This window comes from Hyperolius riggenbachi, chromosome 3 (genome assembly GCF_040937935.1).
Source record: "Hyperolius riggenbachi isolate aHypRig1 chromosome 3, aHypRig1.pri, whole genome shotgun sequence".
In the NCBI taxonomy this organism is placed as follows: Eukaryota; Metazoa; Chordata; class Amphibia; order Anura; family Hyperoliidae; genus Hyperolius; species Hyperolius riggenbachi.
This window is the reverse complement of record NC_090648.1, coordinates 144064796-144090877: the sequence shown is the minus strand read 5'-3', so window position 1 is coordinate 144090877 and position 26082 is coordinate 144064796. Positions and strand designations below refer to the sequence as shown.

The following is a 26082-nucleotide window of genomic DNA, read 5'->3' as shown; positions in this document are numbered from 1 at the left end:
TCTGCAAAGATGAGTGGGCCAAAATTCCTCCAGAGCGCTGTAAAAGACTCGTTGCAAGTTATCGCAAACGCTTGATTGCAGTTATTGCAGCTAAGGGTGGCCCAACCAGTTATTAGGTTCAGGGGGCAATTTCTTTTTCACACAGGGCCATGTAGGTTTTGAGGTTTTTTTCTCACTAAATAATAAAAACCATCATTTAAAACTGCATTTTGTGTTCAATTATGTTATCTTTGACTAATAGTTAACGGTTTTTGATGAGCAGAAACATTTAAGTGTGATAAACATGCAAAAGAATAAGAAATCAGGAAGGGGGCAAATAGTTTTTCACACCACTGTATTCACTGTAACAGAGATCCAGATAGTGTCCAGGTTTGCTCCCAGTGGATTAGTCCAGGCAATGAAAATGAGAAAGGGTTATTACTCATTCATTAAGATCAGAATTTTCTGAGATTACCTACTTTTCCAGAGGAGTACAGATGTCAGGCTTGCAAAGAAAATCAAGTTCACCTTTAGTCAGTTTTGGAAGGGAAAGAAGGACCCTCCTCAGTGTTTATGGGGATGGGAGCAAGAGGTTCCAAAAAAGAGGTCAGAAGCCCTGGATACATAAGTGAGAAAATGAGAAGAAGCAACCAAACTAGAGGTCAGGAGAGTTTTGAGGGAGGATTGAAGGTTGTGGATGGGATAGTATTTGGAAATTAAGGAGGAAACATATGGAAGTGACAACTTGTGGAGAACTTTGTATGAGATGGTGTAATGTTCACCTGTATACAATCCTGGTGTCCATATCTGCGCACATTGCCAGCCATGGGTTTATGCCCCTGGTTGGGGTTGTGTGCAAAAATGTACAGCATCCTACTTTGCAGGCACATAAACAGAGTCAATTTAGCAAATGCAGTTTCACTTGCACAAGACATGAAAACTATATAATACATATTTAGGAAATGTTTGGCCCATTCACCTGAAATGTTATCCAGCGTACTTTGAGCTAGCACTGTTGTTTCATTATACTACCTTGGATGTGGAGTGTACCACTGCTTTTTTTGTTATGTTGAATAAAAGTTACCTTTACTACGTTCTTTTGTATATCTTGAGAAAAACTTGAATAAAATGAAAGCTGAAAAAACAAACGAACCTGTAACTAATTAATTCAGTTACAATTTGTAGTTAGACCTATTTTCATGTGATTCAGCACCCTCATAAACACATAACATTTTAATGGACTGTTATAGCAACAGTGACATTCACACAGTTGCACTTGCTAGACAACTCCTATTTACAGGTGACCCATCCCCCGATGCAACAAACAGAGACGGATAAGTGTAAGCTCTTGATCCCTAACTAAACCTTAACCTTCCCATGAGCTTTACCTTTTATAACCTCCGCGTAAGTGTCTCATCACCCAGCAAGAGCTCAGTATGCCAATCCTTGTCAAAGTGGTTTAGTGGTGTCAGAAGTTACTATCTCTCTTAGATATCAAATAAAGGGCTAATGTGCATGAAAATGGTTGTTCACATCTAAAATCGAAATCGCTGACGCCAGCAATTTTCGATACTTTGGGTGATTTTTTTTCCCCCCTTCCAGCATTCGGGTGGGCGCTGCTGTTTTTTTTAAAGCACTTTTCTAAGCGCTTTTGCAGAGCAATTTGGCTTTTTTCACTTCCTGACGCAAGTCAAGAAGTGAACTCTTTGACCCGAAAATAAATAAATACAATGTATTTATTAATGAAAGTGCTGGGGAAATCGCTATACCTTCTATTGAGCAAAAACGCTCAGAAAATTGTACAGGCAGCGCTTTGCTGAGCGGATAGGAAACAAACCGCTCAGATGAGAACACTCTCATAGGGAATCATTACACAAGCTTTTTAGGGCGATTTTCAAAATCGCTGGCGCTTAAAAAAAGGACAAAAACACCCTAGGTGTGAACAAGCCCTTAAGCCCAGTCTACACGATACGATTCTTTGTACGATTCGATTACGATTCTATTTACGATTGGATTAAATCCGACATGTCCGATGGGGATTCGATTTGATTCAGTTCGATTTGCAATTGCAAAACAATGTCAAATCTAATTGCATCAAATCGAATCCTGATCGGACATGTCGGTTTTAATAGAATCGTAAATAGAATCGTAATCGAATCGTACAAAGAATCGTATCGTGTAGATTGGGCTTTAACAATTTTAGCCTACTAAATTAACACAAATAAAAAGATACATGCTCTACCCCACACACCCAGCTATTATATTACTTCCATGCGTACCTTCTCTGCACCTAGAAGGTTGGTTTTGCAGCAATAAGGTTAAATGTAGACAGAGGCTACCCCCACCCAGTAAAATTAAGTGTCCAATCAGGGGCCCTATACAAATACAATTAAACCTTGGATTGAGAATAATTTGGTTTAAGAGCACTTTGCAAAACAAACAAAAACTTTTAATGAAATTTTGACTTGCTAAGCCATCAACATCTTGATATACATGTCAGCACAACTAAGGGGATGGTTCTTCTCCCTTTGACACTGCAGGATTGTACTTAAAGTGGATCCGAGGTAAACTTTTACTTATTGCATAATGGTGTCCCTTTCCTATAGTTTATAGGGCATTCCTCAAGCCAAATACTTTTTTGTTTTAATACTTTAATTCCCTATAAACTAAACAAGCCTCGCCCACAGTTTTCAGAGAGCCAAGGCATTTTCAGACAATAGCAAGGGAGCTCAGTCTGGGCAGGAAGAGGGGGAGGTGTTACTAGCCATTGATTTCAAAGGCAGAGGGGAGGAGAGAAAAGGAGAGGGGACTGAAGAAAGCTGATATCATCTCCAGCCCTCAGCCTGTGACAATATGACAAAAAGAACATGGCTGCCCTCATTGTATCAAAGGAATAAATAATCATACACTTTTTAAAGTTTTGCAGTTAGATATGCTGTGTAAACTATCTAAACTTTAAATAAATATATAGATAAGTTACTTGTTATAGTTAGTTTTTCATCTCGGATCCGCTTTAATCCAAGCGTAGGGACTGTATAATGTCATATTCCTGTGAAATCCTCAAAAGTAAGCAAAAGCAACTGTTGTTGGATAAATGTGAGGCTCTACGCCTTGACAAATACGGCGTACCTTAAGGCTGATTTCACAGTGCGACGTTACAGCCGCACGTTATACAAAGTGCTAACGCACAGTAGCACAAAGTATGTGTTACATTCACAGTGCTCACCTTGCATTGTGTGTAACAATATGTAGAAAGTGCTGCATGCTGTGCGCTGTCTGCATTGTTAGCTACGTTGGACTGTTTGCACATGCTCAGTAATGTTTTCTTTTTTTTTTTTAAATGTGCCGCATGCGCCGTTTTCGTTAGTTCAGTATGCGTCAAAAAGTACACATCAAGTACGCATCAAGAGACACATAACGCAGTTAAATATAACGTCCAACTTCAAAGCTAACACGCAACGTTAGGGGCACGTTATGCGACCTTAACGTTGCATCAAACTTAGTGTGAAAGAGCCCTGAAAAGGGATGGGAGGCAAGTCCTCCTTCTCTTGAAAGCACCCTTTTCCCAATGTGAAAGGACAATCAGCTCTTACTTCCCTTTGTGTGCCCTAAACACAAGAACCATAGCTGGAAGCTAATAGAAAAAAGTTATTTTAGTAAAGGTTGCAGTAAAGCTTACATAAGCTTTTAAATTTGAAGAAAAGCTTACATAAGCTGGTAAATATAAATGACTAAGCTGCAGTGTTTGCCTCTTTATTCAATTATTTCAAAGGAACTAGCAAATTACAACTTTTGTGCATTTTCTAAATTCACATCAGACTATTAGCCATAAAAATAACCTGCACACTTCTATTTATGAAATCACATATAGATTATACAAGAATATTTATCTCTTTTTGCTGTAAACCGTGCTGTAGTTGGTCAACCCTTTTTAGGTCACAACCTATGAAACCGGTAGTTTCATGGCATTGCATGTGCAATTCGATTGATGCACTGCTGCCAGTGCTGTGAGCGCAGCTCTCTCAGGAGTACGGCAGCAACATCCTTCAAACCCAGACTGCGCAGATGCATGAGGTAAACTGATCAAACTGCGCATGCGTGGCCATTAAAGGGAAACTGAAGAGAGAAGAATATAGAGGCTCCCATATTTATTTCTTTTTAAACAATACCAGTTGCCTGGCAGCCGTGCTGCTCTATTTGGCGTCAGTAGTGTCTGAATCACACCAGAAACAAGCATGCAGCAAATTTTGTCAGATCTGACAATAATGCCAGAAATGCCTGATCTGCTGCATGCTTGTTCAGGGTCTATGACTAAAGGTATCAGAGGCAGAGGATCAGCAGGATGGCCAGGCAACTGGTATTGCTTAAAAGGAAAAAATATGACCGCCTCCATATCCCTCTCATTTCAGTTGTCCTTTAAACATCCGGTTCAAAGTCCGCGACCCAAACCGAGTTGGCCAACAACGGCACGGATTACAGCTGATCATAGTAGGGGGGGGGGGGGGGTAGGGGACGACGGAGGAGCATTTGCATCATGGATTTCCTTAATGCTTAGTAGTTTATCTGCTGAGCTTTAAAAATGAGGTAGGCCAGGATGCCACTGATGACAAGTTTGTGAGCTGAATAAAGTTTGAAAATAACTGCACAGCTTCCAACAGGACAGTCCCTATTTTGTAATCAAATCCTTCTGGCTTGCTTTCTTCCAGTTATTCTCTTTTTCATCTGATGTATGGATAAATATGGATAAATGTATTTATTTACTAAGAAGTAGTGTTGGGAGTTTGAATTCTGCATATTGAATTCAGAACACAAGAATACTGCAAAACACCAAACTTCAGCACCATTTCAGTACCGAAAACGTGGACAGGGTTAGTGGGAGTTCACTTATGTGCACTTCACTGCACACTCCATGTGACTCCATGCTTCATACATCCTGCTTTGGCTGCACAAAACAGGAGCCTTTGTTGCATAATCCACTGACAAGCACAACATTTTGAGATATAGGGACATTTTAGACACACTCCTGCCACACCTAATTATATCCTTGCCACACCCCTAGCCACATATACACTACATTAAAAATTAATAGGCAAAGATGTAATTTTAAAATTCAAACCGCACTGGTCCTTTCTATCATCACTAATGTATCTTCATATTAACATCTGAAATTAAGAAATATATCAATTTAAATGATGAGAATGAAGTTTGGAGTCCATTAAACACATTTTTCAGTAGAGAAATACAACTATTATACACAGATCTGTACATCAGTCCTTAAAGTGAACCTGAGGTGAAAATAAACTGATGAGATAAACAACTATATTTATGCTCCTACTCCTAAAAATGACTTTTTTAGATATCCAATGGTTTTATTTTATTTTAAACATTTACAAACTAGATTTAATGTTTTCTTGCCTCTGCTCAGTGGTACCCTAATACAGTAAGTGTCTCAGGCTAGATTCATAGTGGGACGTTGCGTTTTGATGCCACGTTAAAGTCGCACCGCAAGCTTACAACGCAACGCGCCCAAAAAGTGGCAACGCAGCGTTACCATCGCTTTCAGCAGATACAGTAAAAAATACAGGCAATGAAAAGTATGCATCCAAGTCATTACTGAGCATGTGCAAACAGTCCAACGCAGCTAATAACGTGTATAACGCACTGCATGCAGTACTTTTACTTAACGTGCAGCGTTAGTCACTAACGTAACGTGTGCACTGTGAACGGGGCATTGATTTTTCATTGCAGTGAGTTATTCTGCGTTAAATGCTGTTTTAACGTGCGACTTTAACGTCCCACTGTGTACTTAGCCATAGAGATTAAAAAAAAAAGTAAATAGTTTATTTTATCTCTACCTGCTCTCTGAAGTTGTATTCTGCCAAGAAAACTTTTATGGCTGTGATCTGTTTATCAAGAGATGTTTATTATATTCCCGACAAGGTACAGACAAGACAGAATCTGTCACTTCCATGCTTAAAAATTAACTCTTTCAGGCTTCAAATAATAAAACAGCCTGGTTATTAATATGTGTTGCACTGTGCATACACCTTTTTTTATCTCATCATGTCACTTATCGCCTTGGAAAGACTTAAAGGGATACTGTAGGGGTCGGGGGAAAATGAGCTGAACTTGCCCGGGGCTTCTAATGGTCCCCCGCAGACATCCTGTGTTGGCGCAGCCACTCACCGATGCTCCGGCCCCGCCTCTAGTTCACTTCTGGAATTTCTGACTTTAAAGTCAGAAAACCACTGCGCCTGCACGCCCGTGTCCTCGCTCCCGCTGATGTCACCAGGAGTGTACTGCGCAGACACAGACCATACTGGGCCTGCGCTGTGCGCTCTTGATGACATCAGCGGGATCGAGGACACGGCAATGCAGGTGCAGTGGTTTTCAGACTTTAAAGTCTGAAATTCCAGAAGTGAACCGGAGGCGGGGCCGGAGCATCGGTGAGTGGCTGCGTGGGCGCAGGATGTCTGTGGGGGACCGTTAGAAGCCCCGGGTAAATTCAACTCATTTTCCCCTGACCCTCCTACAGTATCCCTTTAAGGCAGGGAACACACTTGTCTTTCAGTTTTCTGCGTGCGTTTTTCTCCGTACCTTTTCTGCACACCAAATGTGTTTCTATGCAGAAAACTGCGCACATTTTTTTTACAGCAGCTGATGTAATTGATACAGAAAACTGACAAAAAGTGCACAATCATGATGCAGAATGTCCGTTTTTTTCTGTGTGCGAAAAACACATTAAGTGTGAACTAGCCCATTGATTAACATGAGTTCTCAGTTTTTCTGTGCAGAAAACGCGCACGAAAACTGTCAAGTGTGTTCCCTTACCCAAAGAGGATCAAATGAGGAAGAAATAGGGACAAGGGGATTTGGTTCCCAATAGGAACTGTCCATCTCAAAAAGGGACAGTTGGGAGTTTATGGCCTCCTGTCACTGTCTGCTGGAAGCAGTGTGGAATGACTGCCTTATAGCTGACATAATGTGAGCCATTAATCCTGAAATACAGTACAAACAGCCAAAGCAAAAAACAGTTTTTCTCGACTAAGGCAGAGTTTCTCTTTAGGAAATTATTTCTTCTAGCTGATGATGCTATTGGTCTCTTAAGTGAGTAGGAAAATCAGTGCAGCACGGTGTGTTGTCACATGGTGCATGTTAAATACTTGCAGATTACATGGTGACAGTAATACAGACTCCACAAGCTAAGTAATCCTGAAAGTGTTCAATAGTGTTTAACAGTATTGTCAGACATGATGCTGAAGGTGCCCAGCTGACTCTGCACATGTGTAAGAATGTATTACATTTTTTATGTTTAGTTAATACAAAAAAATTGACTTTGCTGTGCCTCGTACAACTCGATTACCAAGTCCTTATTTAGCCCAGAAACACATCTCCTATTAGCTGGGATTATCTTGAGAATTCCTTCTGTAAGCAATACAAGGAGAATAATCTAGTAGAGCTTGTACACCTAATCCCCCGCTTGCCTTAGATTACAGAAAAGATAATTACATGTTAACTGTAGATGTGTTCTACATGGCAATTGTTATTTTAAAGTCTGATTGATGGTAGAAGCTTATGAAGTGAACATACTGTAAATGTATCATTTATATTGTGATTTATTTTGTATAATCTTTGTCTTCTTCAGTGCAGAAAAGACCTGATGTTTATTTAAATTAAATAACAAATTCAGTCTAGGGGCTGGTTCCCACTTGCAGCAGATGCAAAATAGGACGGTAAGTACATCCGTTAAACATCTGCACCATCCTTTTGCATCTGCTGTGCTCGTCCGTCTGCTTCAGTTGCAATTGCCAATACTTCCGTGTCCCCTGGTTTCTCCGCTGTTGACTACTATGCTCGGTCACGAGCATGGGGCTCCCCATAGGATGACAATAGACCAATTCTCCCTAGCAACAGGGTGGGAGTTCATTGGTCCACCATGAACCAAGGAGAATTCTCCCTGTTGCTGAGGATTCCCATTTGTCTTTTGCAATCCATTGGGGATCCCCTTACAATACAATACAATACCATTTGTAAAGCGCTTTTCTCCCATAGGACTCAAAGCGCATAGGACCCTTGCTTCTTCCGGGCACCTATCTTTTTCTCCGACCAAGCGAGGAGCCAGCAGCAGTGGAACAGGGGTAGACATGAGTATTTGTATGACACTTGCATTTGAAGCGGACATGGTGTCCGTTCTCATAGGCATTCATTGTGTACGTTTACCTGGCCGTTCCGGAAAAATGCGGCAAGTTTGAACTTCCCTTGGCAAACAGATCTGTTTATTCTAACCAGTGGAAATGGATCCTGTTTTTAACATAAAGATCTGCTTCCTGCACTGAGTGGAGCTTCAAAAAATTTACTGAATGGGTACTTTTTTTTAAATAAGTGGGATCCAAGCCTAAATGTCACATTGTATGGATCCACTTAATTAACTGGCAGGTATTCTGAATCATCCCTAGAGCCTTGTCTCCACCCATAGGCCTCAATTCTGGTAGCTATGTGAGGTAAATATTTTTTTGTAGGTAAAATACCTCATGAAGTAATTACCTCTTTTTTTAGCAATTCTGAAAGATTTCACTCCATTTCCGAACAGGAGGTAAAACATGAGGTAAGACATGAGGTAAATGCATAAAGTGAGGTAAAACATGAGGTATTTTATTGGTAAGCATGCAGTAAATAAATAATAGTAGTCTTCAATTGTCCATAAGTTAGGATAGTCTTTGGAAGAGGTTTTCTTTTTTGAGGGGGGGGGGGGAGGTGTATTTGATTATGTAGCAACCTATGAAAAGTATATTTATAGGTATCCCTTTAAAAAAAATGTAAAAAAAAATTTCCAGTAAATACTTGGAGTTTTATTTCTAGTATTCTTTTCTATTACACAGCCTGAATAGGAACAACACTAAAACAGCAATAGGAACTCCACTAAAAACAGCAAAATGCTGTACAGGCAGGTCTTAAACTGATCAGTAAATTATGTGCTAACATGCCCTCTAATTTCCATGAGAATAGCTATTTTCGGTAAATTACCTCATGAATAACCTCATAATGTACCTCATGAGGTAAAACATGGCTAAACGCTACCAGAATTGCTAAATGTCCTTACCTTATGAGATAAATGACCTCCCATGAGGTAATTTGTTTGATAACCCTACCAGAATTGAGGCCATAGCCCTGCTTCCTGCCCGTAGATCTGCTCCCTTGCAGGAAAGCGCCTTGGTGCTTTCTCTCTAGTGATAGAGAAAGCATCGGAAGCCGGTGGACATGGGGCATTTACTTAGAACTTTATATTAGAAGAGGATCCATACAATGTGACATTTAGACTGGATTTGCTCTTCAACTGAACCCAGCAGGCGAACCATGGTAAGTAGCTGCCCACAGTAGTTGTAGGCAGGAGGGTGTGCGTTGTTCAGAGGAAGCAAGATATTTGGAGTATTGCTATCTCTATGCAGGAGATGGGGTAAGGCTCGGTTCACCACAGAACGAAAAACAGATTTTTTTTTGTGTCAACAGATCTTATGTTAGTAATAGGGTTCGCTCACATGTCAGTTTGCAACAGATCTGTTGCAGTCAGCTGAATTATAAGTCCCAACCTACACAATTGTTCCTGACAAGCAAATGCATATGCTATAGAAGCCTATAGTGAAAACTCATCTGCTTCAGACCATAACAGACCATCGGAGCAAACACTGCACCTCCGACTCGCTGTTGGAGATCCGGCTCAAGTGTGAACCAGAGTATATTAACAAGGGCAATTCCTAAGAGACCTGTATAAATCCTACCAAACTGTATGCGGGCATGTATGTATTGCAGTTAGCCTGGTGGGTAAACGGTTAGCACTCTTGCCTTGCAGTGCCATAGTCCAAGGCTTACATTTTTGGCCAAGACGCCATCTGTGTGGAGTTTGTATGCTCCCCCCATGTTTGCTACTTCCCACGTTCCAAAACATACTGCTGAGTTCATTGACTGCCCACAAAAATGGACCCCAGACTGTGGACTTATTAGACTGTGAGTTTGCATCATCATTAATTGCAATGTGCTCTAAACCATTGAGGAAAATTTCAGTGCTACATAAACGCTAACTAATAATAAATTACAGTTTAAACATTCCCAGCCATGACTTGCATTCTATGCATATATCTTGTTTCTCTTCCAGTTTAATACATCCCAGTCCATACATGTGCTTTTGTATACTCATTGCAGATCAGCTATAAGTAACAGCACTGATGAAGTATGGCCATTAGGCAAAAACAGAAATGCAGGGCAATTTTTTCAGCTCTCTAACACCATCAGAAGATTATTATTCAAGTGCAGACAGATCCCATCACATTATTGTTCAAACACCAGCTTGTTTTCTTCTGTAACACCTAGAATTGTCTCTATTTCCTGTACGGTGGCCTGTAGGTAAAAAAAAAAAAAAGTCAACAGTAAATTATAAAATAATAGACAAAAAGTTTATGTTTAAGTAAACTACACCTGTGATTAGAATATTGTAGAGGTTGCCATCTTCAATCCAAGAATGCTAGTTTTCGGGATGTAATAATAATACAGTGGGATACGAAAGTTTGGGCAACCTTGTTAATTGTCACGATTTACCTGTATAAATCGTTGGTTGCTACGATAAAAAAATGTCAGTTAAATATATCATATAGGAGACATACACAGTGATAGTTGAGAAGTGAAATTAAGTTTATTGGATTTATAGAAATTGTGCAATAATTTTTTAAATAAAATTAGACAATTGCATAAATTTGGGCACTGTTGTCATTTTATTGATTCCAAAACCTTTAGAACTAATTATTGGAACTCAAATTGGCTTGGTAAGCTCAGTGACCCCTGACCTACATACACAGGTGAATCCAATTATGAGAAAGAGTATTTAAGGGGGTCAATTGTAAGTCTTCCTCTTCTTTTCGTTTTCTCTGAAGAGTAGCAGCATAGGGGTCTCAAAACAACTCTCAAATGACCTGAAGTCAAAGATTGTTCATCATCATGGTTTAGGGGAAGGATACAGAAAGCTGTCTCAGAGATTTCAGCTGTCTGTTTCCACAGTTAGGAACATATTGAGGAAATGGAAGACCACAGGCTCAGTTCAAGTTAAGGCTCGAAGTGGCAGACCAAGAAAAATCTTGGATAAAAATAAGTGACAAATGGTGAGAACTGTCAGGGTCAACCCACAGACCAGCACCAAAGACCTACAACATCATCTTGCTGCAGATGGAGTCACTGTGCATCGTGCAACCATGCGTGCACTTTATACAAGGAGATGCTTTATGCGAGAGTGATGCAGAGGAAGCCTTTTCTTCACCCACAGCACAAACCGAACTGCTTGAGGTATGCTAAAGCACATTTGGACAAGCCAGCTTCATTCTGGAATAAGGTGCTGTGGATTGATGAAACTAAAATTGAGTTATATGGGCACAACAAGGGATGTTATGAATGGAGGAAAAACAACACAGCATTCCAAGAAAAACACCTACTACCTACAGTAAAATATGGTGGTGGTTCTATGATGCTGTGTGGCCAGTGCAGGGACTGAAAATCTTGTCAAAGTTGAGGGACACATGGATTCCACTCAGTATCAGCAGATTTTGGAGAAAAATGTCCAGGAATCAGTGTCAAAGCTGAAGCTGCGCCGGGGCTGGATCTTTCAACAAGACAACGACCGTAAACACTGCTCAGTCCCCAGACCTGAATATAATTGAAAATCTGTGGTGTGAGTTAAAGAGAGCTGTCCATTCTCAGAAGCCATCAAACCTGAATGAACAAGAGATGTTTTGTAAAGAGGAATGGTCCAAAATACCTTCAACCAGAATCCAGACTCTCATTGTAACCTACAGGAAGCATTTAGAGGCTGTAATTTCTGCAAAAGGAGGATCTACTAAATATTGATTTCATTTCTATTTGTGGTGCCCAAATTTATGCACCTGCCTAATTTTGTTTAAACAATTATTGCACACTTTCTATAAATGCAATAAACTTCATTTCACTTCTCAAATATCATTGTGTGTGCCTCCTATGTGATATATTTAAATTACATTTTTTATCGTAACAACCAACAATTTGTACAGGAAAATCATGCCAATTAACAAGGTGTTAATCAACAAGGAGTGTATCAGTGAAGGGTGTTGGTGGAGGTTTTCTAAGCCACATATGACAACGTGAGCGCTGTGGAGATAAAAGTTTGAAATTTAACAAAGTTGCCCAAACTTTCGCATCCCACTGTATGTGATTGTGATTTAGTGAGTTGCTTCCCTGGGAAAAAAAATTTCAACTTATAACATTTGTAAAAAAAAAAAAGCTATTCAAAACTTTCTAATATTCCCCAAAGTGTTTTTCTAGACAGTAGTCTATTTATAACTATTGGAAATTGTTATATTTCCTTAAAGGACTTACGATGCGAAATGAGGGAAAAACGTTAATCACTTGCCTCATCTTTTCAGGCACGGAGGACGCCGTCCGTGCCCTCCGTGCCGATTCGCCGGGTCCCCCCCGCTCATTAGCCCCCCCGGCCGGCTGCCTACCCCGCTGCCCGGGTCGGACTCTCTTGCCTCTCCTAAAATGGCCACTTGCTCTGGCCGCGGCTGCGCAGTCCGCATAGCCGTGAGTGCGGCTGTGCAGCTCTAGGGCCAACCCCCCTGATCCACGCTACGTAGCGTGGATCGGGGAAGTTGGCCCTAGAGCTGCGCATATAATATGTAATATGGTGTTTTCTATTACCAAGAGCCCCCTTTTAAGGGTGACATCATCTCAAGTACATTCTGACAGATAAATATTTTTCGAGAGTACCTTTACTGAAGACATTTATTTGAGGCTTGTCATGTATTATTGATCTTTATTTTAGTCTCCAAAGTTACTATAATATAATAACTACTCTCCAAAGTTACTATAATATGCTAACTATGAAAAGTCACATTTCCCTTTGAACCTAGAATAAGTGCCCCCTGAGAGGTACGTATACCATTTGTTGAGAACCTAGGTTCTAGAGGACATGGCCTGACAAAACTCTTGCCATTCCTCTTGACAGGAGTCGCTCAAACACTTTTTCTCCTGAGTTTTCTCCTAGGTGATCATTTTTAATCTTATTAAAAAAATTACTTTTTAGCACTTGCCAGTTGAAAAAGTACTAAAAAGTAACTAAAAAAATATCAAACATATTTCATTTTCTTGCATAGTGGGAGCCTTAAAGTGTACCAGAGAGGTTAAAAAAAAAATTGATACTAAGACCCCGATTGATGCGACTGAGCCAGTTACCGGGGCTGAATGGAAGCAAAGGGGGAGGACGGCTAGGGACTCAGCGGTGCTTATGGGGCTGGAGGAAGCACGGGTAAGTATTAAATCTTTCTTATTTAACCTCTATGGTTTCCTTTAAACGTTATTTTATTAGCAAGTTTCAAAAATATATCCTTGGAGAAAACTCAAGAGAAAAGTTAATAGGATATAGGCCTTTATAGTTTACTGGAACAAGGTAATCTAGGAACACCAAAAGTCAGTTTGTGCAGCGTTGAGTAGGTCAGTTTGTCCAAAAACTGAAATTTACTGCAGATCTATATGATTCTCAGTCAGAAAGAACTGCAACAACTCAGCCAATCTGCTGCCCTTCCCAACCAATCCACTCAATGAACTGATAAAGGGGTCCTTCGGAATACTTACTAGCTTCCTACGGGGCCCCACTGCTCAGAAAAGCAGAGCCCAATGTCTCTAGGAAAACCTCCAATCAGTATTGATCCTTGTATAATTACCGGTGGGGTTTTTCTGTGTCACATGATGTCCACATCATGCAATTTACAAATTGCTCTTGAATGCACAGATGTCATATGACCTACACAGGTCACATGGGGTCAAAGCTCCAGGTCAAGTTTACATCTCCTGATGTATACACTCTGCATGTGACCGAAGCAACATCCATAATTACAGAACAGAGACATTAACCGATGTAACTGAGGAGTAAAGACTATCAGCCGCAGAAGTCTGCACATACATGACTATGGACGTGATCAAGGATATGCTAGTATTTCCACCTTGCATGCAAATTTCATGCAAATTGTATTCAGCTTGGAATTGGCACAAGGTCCTTTTATACTTACCGCATTGTGTTGCATCACATCACAGTAATCTCCTCAGTATAGCTTGTTGCAGTGGCCATTAATGTCTATGAGATATGCCACAGTACCCACGGTGTGACGCAATGGCTGTCACAGAGCCTGCAGTACGTTGCCGCAGGATATGCACAGTACAGAGAGCAATGGAAGTCAGTGTGCTCGTGATTGTCTATCAGTGTGCTCGTGACTGTCCATCAGTGTGCTCGTGACTGTCCATCAGTGTGCTCGTGACTGTCCATCAGTGTGCTCGTGTCTGTCCATCAGTGTGCTTGTGACTGTCCATCAGTGTGCTCGTGACTGTCCATCAGTGTGCTCGTGACTGTCCATCAGTGTGCTCGTGACTGTCCATCAGTGTGCTCGTGTCTGTCCATCAGTGTGCTTGTGACTGTCCATCAGTGTGCTCGTGACTGTCCATCAGTGTGCTCGTGTCTGTCCATCAGTGTGCTTGTGACTGTCCATCAGTGTGCTCGTGACTGTCCATCAGTGTGCTCGTGACTGTCTATCAGTGTGCTCGTGACTGTCCATCAGTGTGCTCGTGTCTGTCCATCAGTGTGCTTGTGACTGTCCATCAGTGTGCTCGTGACTGTCCATCAGTGTGCTCGTGATTGTCCATCAGTGTGCTCGTGACTGTCCATCAGTGTGCTCATGGCTCGTGACTGTCCATCAGTGTGCTCGTGACTGTCCATCAGTGTGCTCGTGACTGTCCATCAGTGTGCTCGTGACTGTCCATCAGTGTGCTCGTGACTGTCCATCAGTGTGCTCGTGACTGTCCATCAGTGTGCTCGTGACTGTCCATCAGTGTGCTCGTGACTGTCCATCAGTGTGCTTGTGACTGTGCATCAGTGTGCTCGTGATTGTCCATCAGTGTGCTCGTGACTGTCCATCAGTGTGCTCGTGACTGAGGGGTAAGATGTTTCTGATGTTTGAAGTGTCTGGGTAAGATGTACTGGGGGCGGGGTCACTCCAATTTCCATGTTTTAGAGCAGGTGCAGAGACGAGCAACAAAATTGATACGTGGGATGGAAGGTCTCACTTATCAAGAAAGGTTAGATAAACTGGGTTTATTTAGTCTAGAGAAAAGACGCCTTAGAGGGGATCTAATTAACATGTATAAATACATCAGAGGGCAATATAATAGCTTGGCGGATGAGCTTTTTGTCCCTAGGCCTTCTCTAAGGACTAGAGGACATGATCTGCGCATGGAGGAAAAACGTTTTAGCCATTTATTTAGGAAAGGGTTCTTTACAGTAAGAGTGATTAAGATGTGGAATGCATTGCCACAGGAAGTCGTTATGGCAAACTCTATACCTGCATTTAAAGGGGGCTTAGATGCTTTCCTTGCGTTGAAAGACATCCATGGCTACAATTACAAGGTAATGCCTAATGATGTTGATCCAGGGATTTTATCTGATTGCCATCTGGAGTCAGGAAGGAATTTTTCCCTTTAGGGGCTAATTGGACCATGCCTTGTAAGGGTTTTTTTCGCCTTCCTCTGGATCAACAGGGATATGTGAGGGAGCAGGCTGGTGTTGAACTTTATACTGGTTGAACTCGATGGACGTATGTCTTTTTTCAACCAAAATAACTATATGTAACTATGTCGGCGCACCCTGCCGCAAGGACCAAAATGCATGTAATGGCGTGGTGCACTGCGGTAGGCTTTTATACTGTGCATAAATCACACTGTACAATATTTGAAAGGAGCCTAATAGAAAAAAGATCAGAAGTGCATTTGATTGGTCCATTCCAAGCTGCAATCAGTTTACATTCAATTTGTATGATTAACATCTCACAGCTGCTTTTTTGTGACTTTTTTTATAAGTTTAGTTTATTTTTATTGCTAACTATTTATCCCTGGTAGATAAATGGGGCACTTGGGTGACTTTACACAGCCATGTTTCCAGTACAAGTCCACTGCAGTAAACTATAGCTTGTTCTAAAAACATGCTAAGCATATAAGTCTATTTCCCATTGATGCATGTGACCTTTCTGTATAAATCATCTCAGTGCTTCATGTAATCCTGTCTGTATCTCGCAGTGTTAGGAACCTTGTAGCAATCATTAACTGGCTGTTTCTCTTGCAGGACAGTAATTACCAGACATAGAAGGCTGCTTTCATGAAGAATGAAGCTGCACTGTCCACTTCCCTTGCTGGTAACCTTGCAAAACAGAGCTGAAATCGTTAGTTAATTAACAGCTCACCTTGAAATTAGTTTCTCCCTGCATACTTGGTGCTGATATTTCTTGATGGATGATGAACAGATTGCGAGCAAAGGTCATCAGAGCTCCCTGGAGGTCTTCAGCGATGCTCCTTATAATGAGATTCGCATAGCAGCAGGTCAGAGTTGTTAGGCACACATTATTCTACCATTCATTGTCAAACATATTTACGTCTGCTGCACTGTGGGCCGCGTCAACTTTTCTACTTCATTTACGGCAGGCAAAACATGAAAACTTAATTGCTTATTACTATTTAACTTTCAGTATATAAATATATAATAGACTATTGGATTACAATTCTGTTCAGGCAGTTATGTAATTTACAAACCTCTCTTGGTTAGCTATTCCATAGCTAACATGTTCACATGCTACCTGTGGTGTTCGTACATCAGACCTATAGATGACAGTGTTCTACTTGTGTGCTGCATACAATTATCTAGGCCAGGCTTTCTCAAACAGGGTTCCCTGGAACCCAAGGGTTCCTTGAGGACTCTGCAGGGGTTCCTTGGCATTTTACCCCATCGTGGGGAAAGGTTACTAGAGCACACTATAATAGGTGGTACTGTAACAAGAAGCACTAAATTGAGGGGTCAGGAGACAGTATAATGAGTGGCAGTGTACTAGGAGGTAGGGAAATTAACAGCCTAACCTACTTTTAAAGACCATGGCTCCTGAAAAATAAAAATTGTTTGCAGGGGTTCCTTGAGATCCAAAAGTTATTTGCAGGGTTCCTCCAAGGTAAAAAGGTTGAGAAAGGCTGATCTAGGCTGTTGTGGGTCATTGGTTCCTGTTCGGCCCTGGCTAGAAACACAGATGGAAGACACGGTTTATGTAGATACAGTGGTTTGCAAAAGTATTCGGCCCCCTTGAAGTTTTCCACATTTTGTCATATTACGGCAACAAACATGAATCAATTTTATTGGAATTCCAAGGAAATGACCAATACAAAGTGGCGTACATGTGAGAAGTGGAACGAAAATCATACAGGACTCCAAACATTTTTTTTTACAAATAAATAAATGCAAAGTGGGATGTGCGTAATTATTCAGCCCCCTTTGGTCTGAGTGCAGTCAGTTGCCCATAGACATTGCCTGATGCGTGCTAATGACTAAATAGAGTGCACCTGTGTGTAATCTAATGTCAGTACAAATAAAGCTTCTCTGTGATGGCCTCAGAGGTTGTCTAAGATAATACTGGGAGCAACAACACCATGAAGTCCAAAGAACACACCAGGGAGGTCAGGGATAAAGTTATTGAGAAATTTAAAGCAGGCTTAGGCTACAAAAATATTTCCAAAGCCTTGAACTTCCCACAGAGCACTGTTCAAGTGATAATTCAGAAATGGACGGAGTATGGCACAACTGTAAACCTACCAAAACAAGGCTGCCCAACTAAACTCACAGGCCGAACAAGGAGAGCGCTGATCAGAAATGCAGTCAAGAGGCCCATGGTGACTCTGGAGGAGCTGCAGAGATCTACAGCTCAGATGGGGGAATCTTTCCATAGCACAACTATTAGTAGTGCACTGCACAAAGTTGGCCTTTATGGAAGAGTGGCAAGAAGAAAGCCATTGATAACAGAAAAGCAAAAAAAAGTCCCGTTTGCAGTTAGCCACAAGCCATGTGGGGGACACAGCAAACATGTGGAAGAAGGTGCTCTGGTCAGATGAGACTAAAATGGAACCTTTTGGCCAAAATGCAAAACGCTATGTGTGGCGGAAAACTAACACTGCACATCACTCTGAACACGCCATCCCCACTGTAAAATATGGTGGTGGCAGCATCATGCTCTGGAGGTGCTTCTTTTCAGCAGGGACACAGAAGCTGGTCAGAGTTGATGGGAAGATGGATGGAGCCAAATACAGGGCAATCTTGGAAGAAAACCTCTTGGAGTCTGCAAAAGAATTGAGACTGGGGTGGAGGTTCACCTTCCAGCAGGACAACGACCCTAAACATAAAGCCAGGGCAACAATGGAATGGTTTAAAACAAAACATATCCATGTGTTAGAATGGCCCAGTCGAAGTTCAGATCTAAATCCAATCGAGAATCTGTGACAAGATCTGAAAACTGCTGTTCACAAACGCTGTCCATCTAATCTGACTGAGCTGGAGCTGTTTTGCAAAGAAGAATGGGCAAGGGTTTCAGTCTCTAGATGTGCAAAGCTGGTAGAGACATACCCTAAAAGACTGGCAGCTGTAATTACAGCAAAAGGTGGTTCTACAAAGTATTGACTCATGGGGCTGAATAATTACGCACACCCCACTTTGCAGTTATTTTTTTTTTTAAATGTTTGGAATGATGTATGATTTTCGTTCCACCTCTCACGTGTACACCACTTTGTATTGGTCTTTCACATGGAATTCCAATAAAATTGATTCATGTTTGTGGCAGCAATGTGACAAAATGTGGAAAACTTCAAGGGGGCCGAATACTTTTGCAAACCACTGTAGTTGGTGAACTCTGTGAATAAGCCTAGTTACAGTTATCCCGCCTCTGTGTCTACTGAGCACAATGCTACCTGCTAATTGGACAATACAAAAAAAAAACGAAAAAAAAACCAAAACATAATTACACTGTTCATTCACTATCCAGTATGTATGCACGGAACACCTGCCTTGAAGAAATAACATTAAAAAGGGCTTCTTGACAGTCTGTTGCAGAGATGTTTAATCCACAAGACTGGCTTTACAAATTTCCAAATCCTATATTCCAGCGGTTGTCTATCTAGCGATAGGACCACTATCATAAAAAACTGTAAAATGTTAAGTACATGTGTATACATATCAAAAAGTTTAAGGGGCGCTCTTGGGAGAGAGGACAAGTCCCCTACAAATTGGTAAAAGAAAGGAGGGAATTACTACCACCTCCTATGTCCAGCAGCTAATCTCAATAGGTTGGAGTACCCCTGATTCTCAACTCTGTTCACAGAAAATTGTATAGAAAAATATGAGAAGCGCTAGATTTACCATAAATAAATTTTCCTTTTATTAAAATATCCAGAGTAAAATACCAAGAATAGTTGCTTTCTATGGTATCGCATGCATACACACACACACACGCCGGCACCAAACCCATACACCCTCACTGGGAGTGTGCTGATGAGCTGTTTTCAAAAAATGATGAATAAAAAAATTTGCACAAGAAAAACTTTTCCTTAGAGGATCTATTATAAACATATATATATATAAGGGGCTATGGGTCACTCCTTCATGAAAAGCCCTCGCGTTATATCCAGTCCTCTTAATGTCTTAGCTCACATGCAGATGCTAGAAGATCAATTGCCTCCAATTCTACACTCAAGGTTACATATGGACCCAAGGCAGAACTGTAAAGCATGCAAAGGTCTCCGTCAGTTTCCCAATTGTGCCGGTTAGTGAATGCGGTGAAGAATAGGTCTTACTCACGTAGCCGTTTCAATCAGCACAGGCCACTCTGCGTCAGAAGCATGCAGTAATCTCCACCAATTTCCCCAGTAAGCCGGCTGATAAAATGCGATGGAGGAACCGTCTCGGTCACACGGGCCACTCCGGTATAAGTCACCGACCTCTCGTCCAGTGTGTCCGTCCGTGGATCCCAGTCTCAGTTTCCTTGCTGCTAGATCCCCGCAGCGTTCAGCACTGGTACTTCCAGTTCAGAGTGCAAACAGTGATGTCACTTCCTTGCGTCGCGGCGCTGGCTAGTGTTTCCTTGCGTTCCAGGATATACCGACAGCAGATTATGCGTAGGTCCTTTATCCAAAGTAAACACACCTCAGCCAAGTATTCCAAACGATCTAAAGGGGCGCCCCAATACGATCTATTAACATGTTTCGACACTCTCGGGTGTCTTCATCAGAATAAGTTGGAATAACATAATGCAATGGAAGCCATCTTCTTATAGTATGCCGACTCCTCCTCTTATTTCTTTCTTAAAGTGACCTTCCTTACGTATGCCTCACAGAGGCGCTCACTTCTGCATCTAGACCCATTGAGAGCAATTGTTGTTATCTGGAGGAGGAAGCATACGTAAGGAAGGTCACTTTAAGAAAGAAATAAGAGGAGGAGTCGGCATACTATAAGAAGATGGCTTCCATTGCATTATGTTATTCCAACTTATTCTGATGAAGACACCCGAGAGTGTCGAAACATGTTAATAGATCGTATTGGGGCGCTCCTTTAGATCGTTTGGAATACTTGGCTGAGGTGTGACGCATAATCTGCTGTCGGTATATCCTGGAACGCAAGGAAACACTAGCCAGCGCCGCGACGCAAGGAAGTGACATCACTGTTTGCACTCTGAACTGGAAGTACCAGTGCTGAACGCTGCGGGGATCTAGCAGCAAGGAAACTGAGACTGGGATCCACGGACGGACACACTGGACGAGAGGTCGGTGACTTATACCGGAGTGGCCCGTGTGACCGAGACGGTTCCTCCATCGCATTTTATCAGCCGGCTTACTGGGGAAATTGGTGGAGATTACTGCATGCTTCTGACGCAGAGTGGCCTGTGCTGATTGAAACGGCTACGTGAGTAAGACCTATTCTTCACCGCATTCACTAACCGGCACAATTGGGAAACTGACGGAGACCTTTGCATGCTTTACAGTTCTGCCTTGGGTCCATATGTAACCTTGAGTGTAGAATTGGAGGCAATTGATCTTCTAGCATCTGCATGTGAGCTAAGACATTAAGAGGACTGGATATAACGCGAGGGCTTTTCATGAAGGAGTGACCCATAGCCCCTTATATATATATGTTTATAATAGATCCTCTAAGGAAAAGTTTTTCTTGTGCAAATTTTTTTATTCATCATTTTTTGAAAACAGCTCATCAGCACACTCCCAGTGAGGGTGTATGGGTTTGGTGCCGGCGTGTGTGTGTGTATGCATGCGATACCATAGAAAGCAACTATTCTTGGTATTTTACTCTGGATATTTTAATAAAAGGAAAATTTATTTATGGTAAATCTAGCGCTTCTCACATGTGTATACATACATTTAAGAGGTACATTTGTCCCACAATAAATACACTGGAAATGATTTTTTTCCTATCTAGCTGTCACTTATAGTAGGTAATATTAAAGCAGAATATAACCCTGCATTTCAACTTTGCTCTAAAATATTATTTACAGCATATTATATGCAAAAAGCATTTTTTTTTTTACTAGACCAGCATTGGAAGGGTTAAACACAGAGGTTTAAAGTTCAGTGGAGAGATATGCAGCAGTTCAGATAGATACATTCTATTTAGTTACATGTATCTATTGATAAATGTTACACACTCTTTGGCTGTCCTCCAATCTCCTTCTCAGTGAGAGAGAGGAGTCACATTCAACACTTAGATACATTTATGTAAACAAAATGTATCTATTTCAGCTTCGGATGCGTCTGCAGAAATCTCCAGGAACTTTAAAGCCCTGTGTAACCCTTCCAATGCTGGTCTAGTAAAAAAAAAATGCTGGTTGCATATAATATACTGTAAATAATGTTTTAGAGCAAAGTTGAAATGCAGGGTTATATTCCGCTTTAATCTTACAGCTCTGAACCTCTTCTTGACAGGTTTTGGACTATTCCCTCTCCTCATAGGGGATTCTCAGGATTTCCTTTCATTTTAAAAGCACTCCCTGGATGGCAGTGGCACATTCCAACTGCCAGAATTTTGTGCACCTGAGTAGGCAAGCTTTTAAAAAAAATAAAGAAAAATCCGGGAATTCCCCATTAAGAGATGTACTAGTCCAAAACAGTGGTTTTCTGAGCACTTTTGGCCATCAGAGCTTTCTGAGAGCTTTTTAAAAACTGCTCCCATTGACTTACATTAAAATCCTGGTATAGTCACAATCGTGGTAAAATTGCACAATTTTACCGTGATTGTGATTTTACCACGATTTTATTGTAAGTCAACGGGAACATTTTTTAAAAAGCCCTCAGAAAGCTCTGATGGCCAAAAATGTGCTCAGAAAAGCGGTTGTAGTGTGTCTGAGCCCAAAGAGGTTAGTGTTGTAAAATTAACAATACTTACTGTAAGTGACAGCAACACAGGAAAAAAGTGCACGTGACTCTGTGACAAATTTATCTCTTAATATGTACATAACGTACGTACGTACGTACGTACGTACGTACGTAAACCTGATGCCAGCGCTCACACCAGCCACCCGCACAACATCCCTGACACAACATCAGCCCAGAGGTGTTGAAGAGGCGTTGACATTACCACCTGCCAGCTGCATGCCTGAACATAAGGGTGCCTGTCCTCATAATATGTGAATCAATGTTGCCATTTTGTAGGTCATGCTCTGGCAAAAGAATGGATCCAAATAAAACAACCTTTTTTCTCACAATGGCTATCATTCATAAAGCATTTCAGCATGCTTAAAACAACTGACTTTACCGACCACATAGCAAATTCTGCATTCATAAAGGCTCTTTCCGCATGAAAACCTGACATTACCGTGCAGAGCGATAAATCACCGCCTTGTGCTGTGATTATCGTAAAAAATGTAACAAAATGTTAATTCATAAAGATTACCACAAGCGGTGTAAGGACGGGAAGTACCGCTCCCTTGCATGTGGCGAGAACAATGTTAAGTGAATGGAGACACAGACCTCCCAGGCAGCTGCAGTAGAGCGGAACACGGAGAAATGTATCAACTCGGCAGCTTCCTGTGCTTCCACAAGCCTACCGTCTGCCCACCGCCAGCCTAGTTCGGGGAATCTCCGCACTGCTATCGCAACTGTATATATTTTTATAAATGAGCAGCCAGAAGTCTAAAATACCGCCAGCGGTGTTTTCCCGCATGGATTTACTTTACCGACAACAGTTTTATGAATGATAGCCAATGAAGGGCCTAGACTGCTATGGCAGGCCATATTAATATTGGTGATTGTATACTCACAGCATTCCTATTCGGTGCCTTTTCTGGTTTTCCAGGAGTAAAAACACTGTGCCTTGCCTTTCCTGCCAAATCAAAGGAATCAGGTTATCCTGCGATCTAACAATGGTCAATATTTACTACATCCCTTGCTGTAAACTTTAACTTTTTAATTTATCCCCACATGCAAATGCATTCTAGAAATTCAAATTTATTATTTTTCCTAATGTGTTTTTGAGATATACAGTGTGTGTGTGTGCGCGCGTTCGTGCGTGCGTGCGTGCTATGCTGCAAGTGCAATTGTTAAGTGTGAAGGTTAATAATGATTTGCATTTGATTTGACCTCATCACGTTACACTTTCCCTTTCCCTATTTATGGTCTGTGTAGGATGAGCCCAGCTTCTTTGTTTGTTTGAGGCCCCTTGCACACTGCGTTGCACCGTGGTACTCTTCTGCTTCTTCACCTCAAGGGCCTGCAAGTCCATGAAGACTTGTACACTTTACATGATGTGACGCAGGGCGCCAGAAGAATCCAAAATGCTGCAATGCTGATGCAATAACTGCAGTGCATTACCGCATGATCCGTACCTACCGCACAGATTATGCAGTAATGCAAGTCAGTGGGCAATGCAGTAAGTGTGGGAATCCCAGTGACATACTTCCTGCCCAGCAGATTGGATCAGATTAGCTATCCATTACGCCACCCAAATAATTTACATAAAATGATCTCAGTGAAATGTATCGGTGTGTGGCCAGAATGAATCCTTGCCTCACTTTCTCAGCTGAAATGAATGACTGTTGGAATATTAGTCTAGACTCTAGACACAGTAGCCAATTTGAGGAGCACCTGAAAAAGTAGGTTGCATATTTAAAGGGACCCTGAGTGGAGCTTTAAAATGAGTTTCCTTGGCGTCCTCTGGGTTCCCTCCATGGTCCTGCTGGCGGCCCTGTTTGCCTGTCAACTTTGGCCGAAGTCATGCACAATGGCGTGGTCTGTCTGTGCACCCCGGCTTTAAACACGCGCGTCGCCGTAAGCCTCCTGCACATACGCGGTTCTTGAAAGACTGAACTGTGCATGGAGGCTTACGGCGACGCGTGCGTGCGTGATCGAGCCGGGTGCCCGGATTTTGCCTGAAGTCGACAGGCTACTGGTGCTGCCAGCAGGACCATGGAGGGGACCCAGAGGATGCCAAGGGATCTCATGGGCTACAGGGGTCTGAAGGAAGCCCCATGTAAGTGCAGATTTTCATTTTACCTGCTATATCATTGTTATGCTACTCTTACCTCTTTTGTTATGCAGATCAGCAGTGCCCATTTAGGTGTTAAGATTTCCATTCATCACCTTCTTAATGAAACCAGCAGTTGTCTATAAGAGCCCCATAAAACTCTGCACTAAGAATAGCTCTGTGGTGCCCCCCACTTTTGCCTGGTTTGCCTATGCCTAAAAATGTCCCTCTATGCTTGTCCCAAGTGTAATTTGTTATCCTACGCCATGATTACACCAAAATGCACTGCAGTTGCACAACTGCTTCCTTACCTTTACATCATATCCAATGCCATGAGCTTTGCACATTTGGAAGAAAACATTGTAATAGACAAGAGAGAGGTTTGTGTGGACCAGGCGTGTGCTAAGAACTGCAGCTCGGCTGGAGATTAGGGGGTCCTGAAAAAGATCAAAGCAGATGTAACAGTTTATTGAATGGTCTATATACACTAAGAATGGAATTTCTATTATTGGCCTATGTAAAAGAGGCTCTTATAACCTGCCAGAATCAATACTAAAAAATGTCTTGAATTATTAGAACAGAACATTACATCCAAGATCACATAGCTTGGATGATGTTTTCTACAATACAGCTTACTTCTTGTACTATGATTTCAAACTTTGAATTTTGTCTCCTTTTGTTCCCAAATACACAGAGAACTGGGCTGCATAGCAATGTGCCATCAACATTACTATCATAGAGGACACCTGAAGTGAGAGGTATATGGAGGCTGCCATATTATATCCTTTTAAACAACACCAGTTAGGTCTCTTTTGTGAGAGAACGTCAACGTCGTGGAAGAGTCTAGTACTGAACAATGTGCGCACAAACTGTTTTTGGAAGCTAACGTCATCTATATGCTGGATCTGTTTTGAATGCAAGTTGTGTAATCTGGCCATGTTTCTGGCTCTGCACATCTATGCAGCTGGTCAATTCAGGTGTAGCCTGCATCTGGAAGCGCTGCCATTTCCTACTGTTGTGCAAAAATGTAAGTCTACTTGTGGCTAGCTGCATTCATGTGTATCAGTTGGGATTCAAATTTATATAGATTAGGGTTTAGTACATAGTTTTGCATCTGATTTGTTTTCAAGATGTGTAATTTAAATCCCTGGGGGGGTGCTGCATGCCTCTGTTGGTTTCATTTTAGTTGCAGCCTGATTATGAGCGCTGACAATTTTTTGCTGTGTTACTTAAATTCCTTTGCATGATTTATAATAAGTCACTCAAGTTCGTTAGGGATGCTGGAGAGTGAGTAAATATGATGATGCATACGGCGTGACTGTGTTGTCTTCTATGCACAGACAAGCCCTCACTCCATTTAAACTGATTCTCTGAGATCTGGTATTCTACAGAGATTCTCTGAGATATCAGAGCTGTGCTGACCAGAATGTTACACACATATTTACCCTAGGTTCTTCTGCGTTGGTAGTAAAAGATTGAGTTACTCATGCATCCTACTTCATCCTACTAATTACTGAATCTGAGAGAGCCTAAGCGCTTTGAGTCCTATGGGAGAAAAGCGCTATAGAAATGTTATTGTATTGTATTGTATTGTATGCACATTAGACAGCAGTCACATCTGATCAATCATTTCCCTCAAGAGCAGTCAGCTTGCTGCCATCTGTTGCACCAGTTAACATTAGATTCCTTCTAAAACTAGCTGCACTGTTATCTCA

General features: G+C 41.6%; 1 protein-coding gene across 2 annotated transcripts in view; it reads right to left on the bottom strand.

The window, feature by feature from the left end:
- Positions 1-10112: 10112 nt before the first annotated feature.
- IQCH (IQ motif containing H) overlaps positions 10113-26082 on the bottom strand; it is a 185918-nt gene continuing 169948 nt past the window's right edge. For both annotated transcript variants that reach the window (XM_068275033.1, XM_068275034.1), the window contains 4 exons: positions 24679-24804; positions 23166-23227; positions 16278-16386; positions 10113-10371 (listed from right to left, as the gene is read on the bottom strand). In XM_068275033.1, the coding sequence (XP_068131134.1) occupies positions 10303-10371; positions 16278-16386; positions 23166-23227; positions 24679-24804 (366 nt within the window). In that variant the 3' untranslated portion in view covers positions 10113-10302. The remainder of the gene's footprint in view (positions 10372-16277; positions 16387-23165; positions 23228-24678; positions 24805-26082) is intronic.